This window comes from Microcaecilia unicolor, chromosome 1, assembly GCF_901765095.1.
Source record: "Microcaecilia unicolor chromosome 1, aMicUni1.1, whole genome shotgun sequence".
Taxonomy (NCBI): Eukaryota; Metazoa; Chordata; class Amphibia; order Gymnophiona; family Siphonopidae; genus Microcaecilia; species Microcaecilia unicolor.
Genome location: NC_044031.1, coordinates 664,769,660 through 664,783,507, shown reverse-complemented (window position 1 = coordinate 664,783,507; position 13,848 = coordinate 664,769,660). Strand labels below are relative to the sequence as shown.

Sequence of the window (13,848 nt, the reverse complement as noted above, 5' to 3'; positions counted from 1 at the left end):
AAATACATATGTATGTCCTAGTATATATATGTTTATGTTGCCATGTTGATGCTCCTCAGGGACCAAGATGGCTTCAGGAGTGGAAGTATATTGAAAGCACTCTCTGTTCAGTGTGTTTGGTGTTTCTGAATTTTGTCTGAGGAAAGAAGTTGAAGCTCTTAAATGTCTAAGTTTCACTTTGAGATGACTTGGAAATACATTCAGGAGATGTTATTGATTTCATCAGAGACTGTACCATTATAGTGCAAGGTCAGTGCCTGGGAGTGAGCAATAGACCATGTAGCTGTACTCTAGTTCATCAGGAAGGAGCTGCCTCAGACCCTATAGATGTCACAGCTTCTCTTGAGAGTGCTCTCAATATCATTACTGATAGGAGTACTCTCCTTGTGACATTGGCTTTAGAACCTGACTTAGTTCTTCATTTGTATTTTGTCATATTCTTGGGCGGTATTAAGGCTCTTTTTACATATACTTCCAGATTTGTCACAATTGACACAAAGATCCTAGAAGGACTTTCTGGCCTTAGGACCAAGAGATCTTAGTGCTACATATATTTTGAAATTTCCTTCTAGATCTTAGATTACATATGCTGGTAAGAATTATACTTTCTTTGAGCCTAAACAGACTTAGACTTTTTAGAGGTGCGAGAGGGTATTGCAGTTTTTGTGATGGTGGTGGTGGTGGTAGTGAGGGGGGGGGGGGGGGGGGCGGTCCTGAGGTTGCATGACATATACTTGGCTTCAGTAGTTAGCAATTCATGCCACTCTACTATTATTATTATTATTATTGTAATCTTCCTTCTGGATAGCACTTGCTTGTCTAGATATGTATATTCTCCTGCATGTTTTCCTCTAATTTCTGTGGTCTGAGATTGGAATTTTCTTTTTGGTAATGGTTTCCTTTTCTTTTTATTTTTTTGATTTCTTGTTTCACGTACCATTCACTTGATGTAAGAGTTGAATAATTGATAAACAAAATATTATTTAAAAAAGGATGTTTCCGCCACATGTAACTAGTACATAAACATCCATTCCTCAATGTATTTTAGAACAGGATTTTTGTTGGAAGAACCTGTTCTACATTACTATCAGAATTTAACATGCCCTATTCTGAACATCTCAATACCTATTTGTGCATCCTTTCTAAAATCTGCAGGAAACAAGCACAGTGGAAATAACCAAAAGGACAAAGATAGGTGATCTAGCACTTAAGGTCCTTTATTATAAAATGACACACAGGTCTCAGATGATGAATACCACACAATGGTGTATGATAAATGATATCTGGACTCAATACTGGCCATGTTTCGGCACTGCTGCCTTCATCAGGAGTCCATTAAACTAATAAAATCTTCATGTGCTGTAATGCACAGTCCTGATTACCACCTTGCTCCACAGCCTTAGCAATTATTTAGTCCTTGCGGCCATCAGCTGGATTCTGTTCTGGATCCTGACAGGAACTATTCTGTATGTTTGTATTTACTCCTATTGGAATGATCCTTGTTTCAGGATCTATAACACTCCTATAAATTGACCTCTGTGACAGTGTATAGGCATGTGGACAGTAGATTAATTAATTTCTGACCATCAGTTCAAGAGTTTTTTTCAGTTTCTGAAGGAATTTATTCTCCCTATCACTCAGAAATTTAAATGGTTGCAATTAAGGCATTGCCTAAGGTGTGCTTGGCTGGCCAGTACAGATGGCCTGTAAAAAGATAACTGCTTCCTCAAAATCTGCCTCTCAATTTTATGTTCTCCTTGCTGGACCTATTTTAAATGTATTGGTACTCAGAAGTCTAGGATGCAGACCTTAATACTTTGGGTAGAGGATCACTTTTAGAGACCGTTTTGGAGTATGTAAGCAAGAGGAAAAGAAGGAACAAAGGAATTGCTCCAGCAGTGACTCCAGGTAAAAAAACAAACAGCCCACAGGAAACAAAATATACCTTTCAGTTAGCAACTCGGAAAGAAAGAGAATAAAGCAAAACAACTCACTTATGTAGAATGAATTATGGGGGTAATTAATAGATTTACTTAGTTTTGTTTAACAGCACAAATGCAGACATCTTCTTTTGCATGCATAATCTTTAAGAGGAGCCCCACGACCAGGAATGTGTTTCTGAAATGATGATCAGTTTGATCCTGGCACTCTTTCAAGTCCAAGACGAAGATCAGCACTCCTGATTATGGGCTCAGATACATAGATTACTGTCACACAAAAAAGAAGTTCTGTCTTTATCAGATTGGTTTAAGTGAAATGCTTTCAGTCTTATCTAAAGTTAGATCTGTGATTCATTACCAAGGCCTTTTCTGCAAATCTCTTTCCCTATAGAGTAAAATAACTAGAGTCTTGTTTTCATCTTCACTGACTAAATCCTTATATTTTATGGCTCATTGGGTGCTGTTGATGCCATTGAAGATATCAGATATGAGCCTGAATATTTCCAAGCTCTGTTGATTTTTTAGAGATGTGTTCTACATATGCTGTATTTTTTCCACCTTTCTGAATTTTGGGCAGCAGTTTGACAATGTATTACTGGACTCTTAGGAATTGTTGAGGTCCTTACTTTTGAAATTACTATTATGCAATCCTTAGCTCTATTAGCTTTGTTAAATGACTTGGGTGCATTTGTACTATGTTAATTTCGTTGGCTCTGAAGCTTATACTTGCAAATTGGAAAGACCTTTCAGTTATAGATTTTAACTACTGGTGGAACCTAATGTGCAACGTTTATAAGTATGAATGGATCACAGTGGAGAAGAGGAACTGTACTAATAGACTCCAGATGCTTTGCAAACCATTTGACAGGTTTGTGAATAATTTATAGGATAATGATGACAGTTAAAAATTAGTGGTTTTATTTGTGTGTAATGTTTGCTTTTGTAAGTCTGTGAAACCAATAAAAAGATGAAACACAAAAAAGAAAGTGCTTTCTACATCCTGATCCAGGTAGCAGAGGCGTGATGCCTCCTAAACTCCCAACTGCCTCCAGATCGTAGTAAATTCTACTTAGGATTTTTTTTGTACATGACTTCATAGGGCGGCGCATGTTTCAACGCGAGCATTACAGCGTTAATTGTTTGATGGGTATTGGCACCGTTTTTTTATGTAGTGCCATTCAGTGTGATTCATTGAATATTAATATCAAAATGTTTTGAATAAGCATGCAAGTATACATTGAGAGTCCCTCATCTGTTGTCACATGGGGAAGATTTGTCACTTATGACACTATTAGTGATGTTTGAGAGTGTGTGAGAGTGTGTGAGTATGGATATGGATAGGGTAAAGGTATTAAAGTACTATCACCATCATAATTTGTAGTTTATTTTAATTGTATAAGTTTTGTGTAAGTATTGAATAAATAAAATGTATTTTTGTGAGTATTTATTGTTGTCATAGTATAAGTGGGTTTAATGATACAACTATAGTGGAATTGAGTTACCCATATTTGGACATTATGCATATTCATTAAAGATATCTTGAAAACCCAAATGGTTGAACCCCAGAACAGGTTTGAGAATCACTGATATAGAGAGAAGTGCTGCCAATCCCATAAGACATTGCTTCTCAACCCTTTCCAGGAAGCACACCTAGCCAAGATTAAGATCATGAATATGCAAATCTACCTCATGTATAGTCATCATGGTAATTATGAAAACCCCACTGGCAAGTATGCCCCCAGGAGAAGATTATGAAGTGCTGACCTGTGGATAGGGCAAAGAAACAGATGAGTCTAGAGGAACAGATGGGAGGCAGTTTCCCTTGTGCTTCAGGGAAGGCAGTAGCTTTCCTATCTTATTAAAATAATGAGTTTCTCTCCTCTCAGTTGGACCAAGTTTAGAGAGGAACTCTCTTGTGCAATATCAAGGATGGTGAATATTCCTAAGTTTCAGGGATAGGAGCTTGTTCTAACTGTGGTGTTCACCAACAAGGTATTGGCTGTGATTTCTTTCCTTAAAAGTGGGAGAAAATAAGTTCTGTAAGTTCCAGAGGGCTTAAGGGAAGGAGAACTCCACTGGGAACTCTGGGAGGTATGATATTTCCTGCTGCATTTCTTATGAAGTTTGACAAATGGACTGATGTGTTTTTCTGCTACATAACTGTACTGAAGACTGAGCCTATGAATTCAGTTTCACTTTCTTCTGATTTTCTTAACTATTTCCTACTGTTACTGCAGATGTTTTTATCAGTACAAGTGTTTTCTAGTTTGGAAAAATCTCTCATGTGATTTTTTATGTGAAAAGTGACTGAGTGGGTGATGAACTAATGCCTTACAGCTGATGCTGTCCCCTGAGTTCCAGACACTGCAGCGTCTGAAAGTGGACCTCTTGCTGTTTGGGGGCATGCCTGCAAAAAAGGGGTTACAATTGTTACATTTCCTCTAACTGTTTTTTAGGACCATCATGCTCATCTTTAGTAATTAGGTCAGTAAGACAGATCTGCTTTCTAGAAGGAGGAGTAAGTACAAAGGATACCTGTCCTAGGAAAGAATGGATGATGAATAGGAGAAGAAAATCTGTCACATCTGTTATGATACAGAACTTTGTGAATAAGACTACTATTCCACAGAGTTTCATTCTGAGGTCTTCTTTGTCACTTTTAGAGACCAGATACATGCCTCCATAAGGTAGACCCTCACTTGCTCCAAGTTGTGGAAGGTCATATGGACACCGTGGACACTGTGGAACCGTGGGTTGATCCCCAAATACAAGACCAACAAGTGTTATCTCTTGACTCGGACGAACAAGAAGAACTATTGCCTCAGCCCAGTGAGAAATTTCTTCGTTCCTTTGATGTGGTAAGACTTCTATTTCTGCTATAGCTTTCCTTCATTACATTTTTCCAGTTATGATCTTCTCCAGTAAAGCAGGTTATGTCCTTTAAATGCGTATCATTATTTTTATATCTAAAGTATCATAGTGGGTTACAAATGATGGGGTTTACCTAACAAAAATGTAGGAGTCAATTTTCCAAAGGAATTTAACTGGGTAGGAAAGCTCCAACCCAGCTAAATCCAACTGGTTGGCTGTATCACTGATGTTCAGTGGCACTTAACTGATTAGTCCACCAGAAAAAAGGGGAATTTAAATAGTGGCAGCACACATGAAAAGGGATCAAAAATCATTCAAAAATATCCTATATAATAATTTGCACCTCCAACGTTCCATGTATGGCTGCCTGGATTCGTAACATCTCCTGACGTCAGCCAGCCTCCAGCGTTCCATTCCCCCTCACTGTCCCGCCCTCGCGCCAAGACATAATGATGTCAGAAGGCAGAACAGTGAGAGGGAAGGGAACGCTGGAGGCGAGCGGATGTCAGGAGGGATGTTACGAACAGAACGGAAGCCAGCGCCAGCCATCCAGAGAACGTTCAGGTACAAATCGAGGGGAGGAGAGAATCGTGGGACATCGAGGGGAGGGAGGGAAGGAAAGGGGAGGGCAGGGCAGAGGAGAATTCATGGGCATGGATGGGATGGGAGGACAGTAGAGGAGAGAATTGTGGGACACGGATGGGAGGGCAGGGAAGAGGAGAATCGCTGGACATGGAGGGGAGGGCAGGGGAGAGAGGAAAAAAAAAGCTTACATGACATCCTACCTAGGGCCCGTTTCATTGTTGAGGAAACAGGCATGTTTCCACTAGTATATATATATATCACTTTATATACAGTATGATAATAATATAAAATGCTAGGGTGGACATCATATTACATCTCACAATGGTTCATGTAAGTCACATGACCTCTTACGGCCTGTGCCATTTTAGGTCAACGACCTTTGCCCATCATTTTAATCACTTGTACTGCGTTTAGCATTAAAATGTAAATTTTTAATATCAAAAAATACTAAAAAGAGCAATCTATTCCCAAATCAAACAATATATTTTAAAAAATAGCACTTAGTTTAACTCTTGCTTCTTTTAACTCATTCAGAAAATCTGACGCCAGAGACCAAACCCACATCTACTGGCATTTATACCTGCTTAGAGCCACACATAACTCTCGCTTTACTTCTCTTCTTGACTTGGGGCTTAGAGGAGTGCTTAAGGAAAGGGGATGGGATTTGATATTACTGTCTTCCTGTGCTTACAATCAAAGTGGTTTATGTATTATATACAGGTACTTATTTTTTACATGGAGTAATGGAGGGTTAAGTGACTTACCCACAGTCACAAGGAGCTGCAGTGGGAATTGAACCCAGTTCCCTGGTTCTCAGGCCACTGCACTAACCATTAGGTGACTCCTCCACTCACCTGTCTGATGTTGAAACCACTTCTCTTGGTACAAAGTTTGACTTTGGGAAGATAGCCTCCTAATTAACTGTTCATGCATGGGCAGGTTTACCAAATTCACCACATATATGGTTAAGCAACAGCCCATATATGTCTAGACAGCAACCACATATATTTCTGTATGCTGCAACTTATATATATGTATGTATTCTCCTTGTGCTACTGCTCTTACTTTGAACATATACCTTTGGAAAATGGTGCCTTCTGCTGTTTGTGGTGTCATTTCTATGCATATCTTCAATGGCTCCCCACATATTTTATAAAAAAGCTTGTTGCCAAGTCTTTTTAAACAGTATTGGACTAACTTTACACAGATAGATTTAAGCATCCACTTTTTCTGTCTGCCTGACCTTTAAAAAATTATCAAACAAGCTAATATTCAAAAGATATTTTATGTTCACCAGCAGTTGGTGGATGAGAATTAAGCAAAACAAAATTAACAGTAAGTACAATCAAATCCTAAAGATTTCCTATCCGCCTCAACTCCACGTCTATATTTATTTTTATTTATTTATTTATTACATTTGTATCCCGCACTTTCCCACTGAAAGCAGGTTCAATGCAGCTTACATAATAATAGGGAATTCAGAATATTATAGGAGAAAGTAAAAGTTAAATATACCAGAGTAATAGAAGAGATGAGTATATAGGAAAAACAAGGAATACTGTAAAATCACTAGAGAGAGGGAATAAACAAAGAAAAAGAAATAGAATAATTTTCTATAGTTTGACTTCTTAAATCTTCTATCACCCATACTTCCACCTCACTCAGAGGCAGATAAAGTATTTTCTCAGTCAGGGAAATATCCTCCTCTGGTATTTTCAATATCTCTTTCTGATATTTTGGAGAGTGTTTCAGTGGAGATAAGAGGGCCATTTTTAGAAAGTTCAGAATCCTCAAATTCAAAGACTTGAGAGAATTTTCCACATTTTACAACTATCAGTGGATTACCATGTTATGTTAGAGCAATCCTGTTTGCTCAACTTTCAGTTGCAAAGAGGTCTGTTGCAGTTTTTCGCTGCGATAAAATGGGGCCTCAGCACACTCAAAAACACACGCTGACGCCAGCGCAGACCCTCTTTAGAGGCAGCTTGGTAAAAGGTGCTCTCAATGAAAGGTTAAGTTCTAGAACTCATTGCCAGAGAACGTCGTATCAGTGGTTAGTGTACCTGAGTTTTAAAAAGTTTGGACGAATTCTGGAGGAAAAGAACATAGAGGGGCATTTTCGATATGACATCTAAGTCCGACTTTGGATGTTTTGCAACAAACGTCCAAAATCTGAATAGCAAAGAAGGTCATTTTCAAAAATGAAAAACGTCTATCTTTTGTTATCAAAAATAGAAGGTTTTGTGGTTTGGGTGTTTTATTTTTTGGTCCATTTTTGAAAAAATAACGTCCTAAGTGCAAAATGCACAAAATCAAGCAATTGGGACGAAGGAGGAGCCAGCATTTTTAGTACACTGGTGCTCCTGACATCCCAGGAAAGCAATAGGGCACCCTGGGGGGCACTGCAGTGGACTTCATCAAATGCTCCCAAGTACACATCTGATCATTGCTCTCTTACCTTGTCTGCAGAGCCCGAAAACCAATCCAAAACTCACTACCCGCAACTGTACAGCACTACCATAGCCCTTACAGGTGAAGGGGGCACATATATGTGGGTACAGTGGGTTTCTGGTGAGTTTTGGAGGACTCAGTTTCCTCCACAATTGTAACAGGTTGGGGGAGGTAGAAGCCTGGGTCCACCTGTCTGCAGTGCACTGCACCCACCACTAGACTACTCCAGGGACCTGAATTCTGTTCTAATGGACCTGAGTATAACATCTGAGGCTGGCAAGTAATGTATTTAATCACATTTTTGGAGGGTGGGAAGAAGTTAGTGACCACTGGGGGAATAAGGGGAGATCATCCCTGATTTCCTCCAGTGGTCATCTGGTTATTTAGGGCACTTTTTTGTGCCTTACTCGTCATAAAAGCAGGTATAGCTCAAAACGTCTTAGTTTTAGTCCTGGACGGTTTTATTTTCTTCTATTATGACAGAAAAACGTCTAAGTGTCAGGAACACCCAAGTCCCACCCTGACCACGCCCCTGATACACCCCCTTGAGATTTGGATGCACTTCTGACAGACTTCAAAGAAAAACATCTAAAAATAGGTTTCAAAAATACTGATTTGGACGTTTTTGTGAGAAAATCGTCCAAATTCTGCTTTATGCCACTTTTTAGATGTTTTTCTGTTTTGAAAATGAGCCCAATAGTCTGTTATTGAGATAGACATGAGGGACAAGCAGTGGCATGAATCTTGCTATTGTTTGGGAGTCTGTCAAGTGTTTGTGACCTGAATTGGCCACTGTTGGAAGCAGGATACTGGGCTAGATGGACCATTGGTCTGACACAGTCCAGCTTATTTTCGAAAGAGAAAGACACCCATAATTCGACCCAAATGGGGAGATGGGTGTCTTCTCCGAGGACAAGCAGGCTGCTTGTTCTCACGACTGGGTGACGTCCGCGGCAGCCCCCACCAACCGGAAGAAGCTTCGCGGGCGGTCCGCACGCAGGGCACGCCCACCGCGCATGCGCGGCCGTCTTCCCGCCCGTGCGTGACTTTCCCGCCAGTCTTTTCTTTTCCGTGCCTGGAGAGAGACGTGTTCACCTCTCTCTCTTCCTCAGCCCCGGAAAACCGTCACGTTGTTCGCGAACCTTCTTTATTTTTGTTTATTTTCGTAGCGCGTTCCTCTAATTCTTTTTCTGTAAAAAAAAAAAAAAAAAAAAAAAAAGAGAACGCGCTGTACTTTTCCCTCGTTTTCTAGCGGGGGCGTCGCGTTGCGGCCTTGTGGCCACGCGGTCGAGTTGTTTTTCGAGGTGTGATTTACCGCCACCATCGACGACTTTGATTTTGCCGACGCGATTTTTCCGTCGATGTCCTCGAAGGTCCCGAGTAGATTTAAGAAGTGTGGTCGGTGCGGCCTTCCTATCTCGCAGACCGACACTCACGCTTGGTGCCTCCAGTGCCTCGGGCCGGAGCACGATACCAAGTCGTGTACTTTGTGTCTTGGTCTCCGGAAACGGACTCAAGTAGCGAGGCAAGTTCTTCGGGACCATCTTTTTGGAACTTGCGCCGGCCCCTCGACGTCGACCTCGACGGCATCGGTATCGACGGCCGGTTCTTCGGTACCGGTATCGATGTCCGCGAAATCGGCACCGATGGCATCGACCCCAGGAGCACAGGTCCCGTCGGCCCGCCGGTCCTCCGGTGACGGTAGGGGTGAGAGGCCATGTGGGCAATCGGCCCCGGTCACTCCCTCTGCCCATGGCCCTCGGGACCGAACCCTGTCTGACCCGGTCCCTCGAGACCGAGGGGGATCGACCTCCTCCTCCTCCATTCCACCTAGCGCCGATGACGGGCATCGCAAGAAAACAAAGAAGCACCGTCATCGGTCGCCATCGATGCATCCGGCCCCCGGTGCCGGAGAGGAGTCGACGCCGAGTAAGCGTCAGCGTCGAGAGGAGAGGTCCCCCTCTGTAGTAGAGGTACCGACGCGTCAGGGTCCCAGCACTTCGATGCAGTCTCCTGGACCCGAGCAGCTTCCGGCAACGACGCCTCTACCGGCCCCCCCGTCTTTCCCGGCAGCGGGCCTGGACGAGTGCCTCCGAGCCATCCTTCCGGGGATCCTGGAAGGGCTGATGCGCCAGACTGTGCCGGCGCCGGGGGTGCTTGCGCCCTCGGCACCGTTGACTGTGGTGCCGGCGAGCTCTAGTCCGGTGCCGAGGCCGTCGACGCCGACGCCGCTTGCGGCGCCGGTCTCGACCGCCACGCAGGTGGAGTCCCCGTCGACGTCGATGGAGGGAGCTTCGTCCCCGCCGGCACGGGAGTCCACCGCTCGACGACACCAAGGTCTCGGTGCCTCGACGTTGAGCCGGGCCCGGTTAAGGACTCAGCTGCATGAGCTTATGTCCGACACCAAGGAAGAGGCCTCGTGGGGGGAGGAGGAGGACCCCAGATATTTCTCCTCAGAGGAGTCTGTGGGCCTTCCCTCTGACCCCACGCCTTCACCAGAGAGAAAGCTCTCGCCTCCTGAGAGCCTCTCCTTTGCCTCCTTTGTCAGGGACATGTCTATATGCATTCCCTTCCCCGTGGTCTCTGTGGATGAGCCGAGGGCTGAGATGCTCGAGGTCCTCGACTATCCATCACCACCTAGAGAGTCCTCCACGGTACTGTTGCACAATGTCCTCAAAGAGACACTGCTTCGGAACTGGATGAGACCATTATCTAATCCCACCATCCCCAAGAAAGCAGAGTTCCAATACAGAATCCACTCGGACCCAGAGTTAATGCGGCCCCAATTGCCTCATGACTCGGCGGTCGTGGACTCTGCTCTCAAGAGGGCACGGAGTTCGAGGGATACCGCCTCGGCGCCCCCGGGGCGGGAGTCTCGCACTCTGGACTCGTTTGGGAGGAAGGCCTACCAATCTTCCATGCTCGTGACCCGCATCCAGTCTTACCAGCTCTACACGAGCATCCACATGCAGAATAATGTGAAGCAACTGGCGGACCTGGTTGACAAGCTCCCGCCGGAGCAGTCCAGGCCTTTTCAGGAGGTGGTCAGGCAGCTGAAGGCGTGCAGAAAGTTCCTGTCCAGGGGTATATATGACACCTGTGACGTGGCATCTCGTGCTGCGGCCCAAGGTATAGTGATGCGCAGGCTCTCATGGCTGCGTGCCTCTGACCTGGACAACCGCACCCAGCAGAGACTGGCCGACGTCCCTTGCCGGGGGGGGATAATATTTTTGGTGAGAAGGTCGAGCAGCTGGTGGACCAACTGCATCAGCGGGAAACCGCCCTCGACAAGCTCTCCCACCGGGCGCCTTCAGCATCCACCTCAGCAGGTGGACGTTTTTCCCAGGCCCGGCAGGCTGCACCCTATGCTTTTACCAAGCGTAGGTACACCCAGCCGGCCCGAAGGCCTCGTCAGGCACAGGGACAGCCCCAGCACGCTCGTTCTTGTCAACAGCGTGTGCCTAAGCAGCCCCCTGCGCCTCCACAGCAAAAGCCGGGGACGGGCTTTTGACTGGATCCATGGGAACATAGCCGCCCTCAAAGTGTCCGTACCGGACGATCTGCCGGTCGGACGGACGTTGAAATTTTTTCACCAAAGGTGGCCTCTCATAACCTCCGACCAGTGGGTTCTCCAAATAGTGCGGTGCGGATACGCCCTAAATTTGGCCTCCCTGCCACCAAATTGTCCTCCGGGAGCTCAATCCTTCAGCTCCCATCACAAGCAGGTACTTGCAGAGGAACTCTCCGCCCTTCTCAGCGCCAATGCGGTCGAGCCCGTACCACCCGGGCAGGAAGGGCAGGGATTCTATTCCAGGTACTTCCTTGTGGAAAAGAAAACAGGGGGGATACGTCCCATCCTAGACCTGAGAGGCCTGAACAAATTCCTGGTCAAAGAAAAGTTCAGGATGCTTTCCTTGGGCACCCTTCTGCCAATGATTCAGAAAAACGATTGGCTATGTTCCCTGGATTTAAAGGACGCATACACTCACATCCCGATACTGCCAGCTCACAGACAGTATCTCAGATTCCGCCTGGGCGCACGGCACTTTCAGTATTGTGTGCTGCCCTTTGGGCTCGCCTCTGCCCCATGGGTGTTTACAAAGTGCCTCGTGGTGGTAGCGGCGTATCTACGCAAACTGGGAGTGCACGTGTTCCCATATCTCGATGATTGGCTGGTCAAGAACACCTCGGAGGCAGGAGCCCTCCGGTCCCTGCAGTGCACTATTCAACTCCTGGAGCTGCTGGGGTTTGTGATAAATTACCCAAAGTCCCATCTCCAGCCAGCCCAGTCTCTGGAATTCATAGGAGCTCTGCTGAATACCCAGACGGCTCAGGCCTTCCTTCCTGAAGTAAGGGCCAACAACCTCCTGTCCCTGGCTTCACAGACCAGAGCGTCTCAGCAGGTCACAGCTCGGCAGATGTTGAGACTTCTGGGTCATATGGCCTCCACAGTTCATGTGACTCCCATGGCTCGTCTTCACATGAGATCTGCTCAATGGACCCTAGCTTCCCAGTGGTTTCAAGCCACCGGGAATCTAGAAGATGTCATCCGCCTCTCCACCAGTTGCCGCACTTCACTGCTCTGGTGGACCATTTGGACCAATTTGACCCTGGGACGTCCATTCCAAATTCCACAGCCCACGAAAGTGCTGACGACGGATGCATCTCGCCTGGGGTGGGGAGCTCATGTCGATGGGCTCCACACCCAGGGTCTGTGGTCCCTCCAGGAAAAGGATCTCCAGATCAACCTCCTGGAGCTCCGAGTGATCTGGAACGCACTGAAGGCTTTCAGAGATCGGCTGTTCTGCCAAATTATCCAAATTCGGACAGACAATCAGGTTGCAATGTATTACACCAACAAGCAGGGGGGCACCGGATCTCGCCCCCTGTGTCAGGAAGCCATCGGGATGTGGCGTTGGGCCTGCCAGTTCGGCATGCTCCTCCAAGCCACATACCTGGCAGGCATAAACAACAGTCTGGCCGACAGACTGAGCAGAGTCATGCAACCGCACGAGTGGTCGCTTCATTCCAGAGTGGTACGCAAGATCTTCCGAGAGTGGGGCACCCCCTCGGTGGACCTTTTCGCCTCTCAGACCAACCACAAGCTGCCTCTGTTCTGTTCCAGACTTCAGGCACACGGCAGACTAGCGTCGGATGCCTTTCTCCTTCATTGGGGGACCGGCCTCCTGTATGCTTATCCTCCCATACCTTTGGTGGGGAAGACCTTATTGAAGCTCAAGCAAGACCGCGGCACCATGATTCTGATAGCGCCCTTTTGGCCCCGTCAGATCTGGTTCCCTCTTCTTCTGGAGTTGTCCTCAGAAGAACCGTGGAGATTGGAGTGTTTTCCGACTCTCATTTCGCAGAACGACGGAGCGTTGCTGCACCCCAACCTTCAGTCTCTGGCTCTCACGGCCTGGATGTTGAGGGCGTAGACTTCACTGCGTTGGGCCTGTCTGAGGGTGTCTCCCGGGTCTTGCTTGCCTCTAGGAAGGATTCCACTAAAAAGAGTTACTTTTTCAAGTGGAGGAGGTTTGTCGTTTGGTGTGAGAGCAAGGCCCTAGAACCTCGTTCTTGCCCTGCACAGAACCTGCTTGAATACCTTCTGCACTTATCAGAGTCTGGCCTCAAGACCAACTCAGTAAGGAATCACCTTAGTGCGATTAGTGCTTACCATTATCGTGTGGGAAGGTAAAGCCATCTCTGGAGAGCCTTTAGTCGTTCGATTCATGAGAGGCTTGCTTTTGTCAAAGCCCCCTATCAAGCCTCCTGCAGTGTCATAGGATCTCAACGTCGTCCTCACCCAGCTGATGAAACCTCCTTTTGAGCCACTGAATACCTGCCATCTGAAGTACTTGACCTAGAAGGTCATTTTCTTGGTGGCAGTTACTTCAGCTCATAGGGTCAGTGAGCTTCAAGCCCTGGTAGCTCATGCCCCATACACCAAATTTCATCACAACAGAGTAGTGCTCCGCACCCACCCAAAGTTCCTGCCGAAGGT

The 13,848-nt window shown here is 45.9% G+C and overlaps 1 protein-coding gene across 1 annotated transcript in view; it reads left to right on the top strand.

The window, feature by feature from the left end:
- The window catches only part of CCDC33 (coiled-coil domain containing 33), a 642,117-nt gene that overhangs the window by 405,277 nt on the left and 222,992 nt on the right, over window positions 1-13,848 (top strand). The window contains exon 13 of the mRNA XM_030187021.1: window positions 4,604-4,798. Coding sequence (XP_030042881.1) covers window positions 4,604-4,798 — 195 coding nt within the window. The remainder of the gene's footprint in view (window positions 1-4,603; window positions 4,799-13,848) is intronic.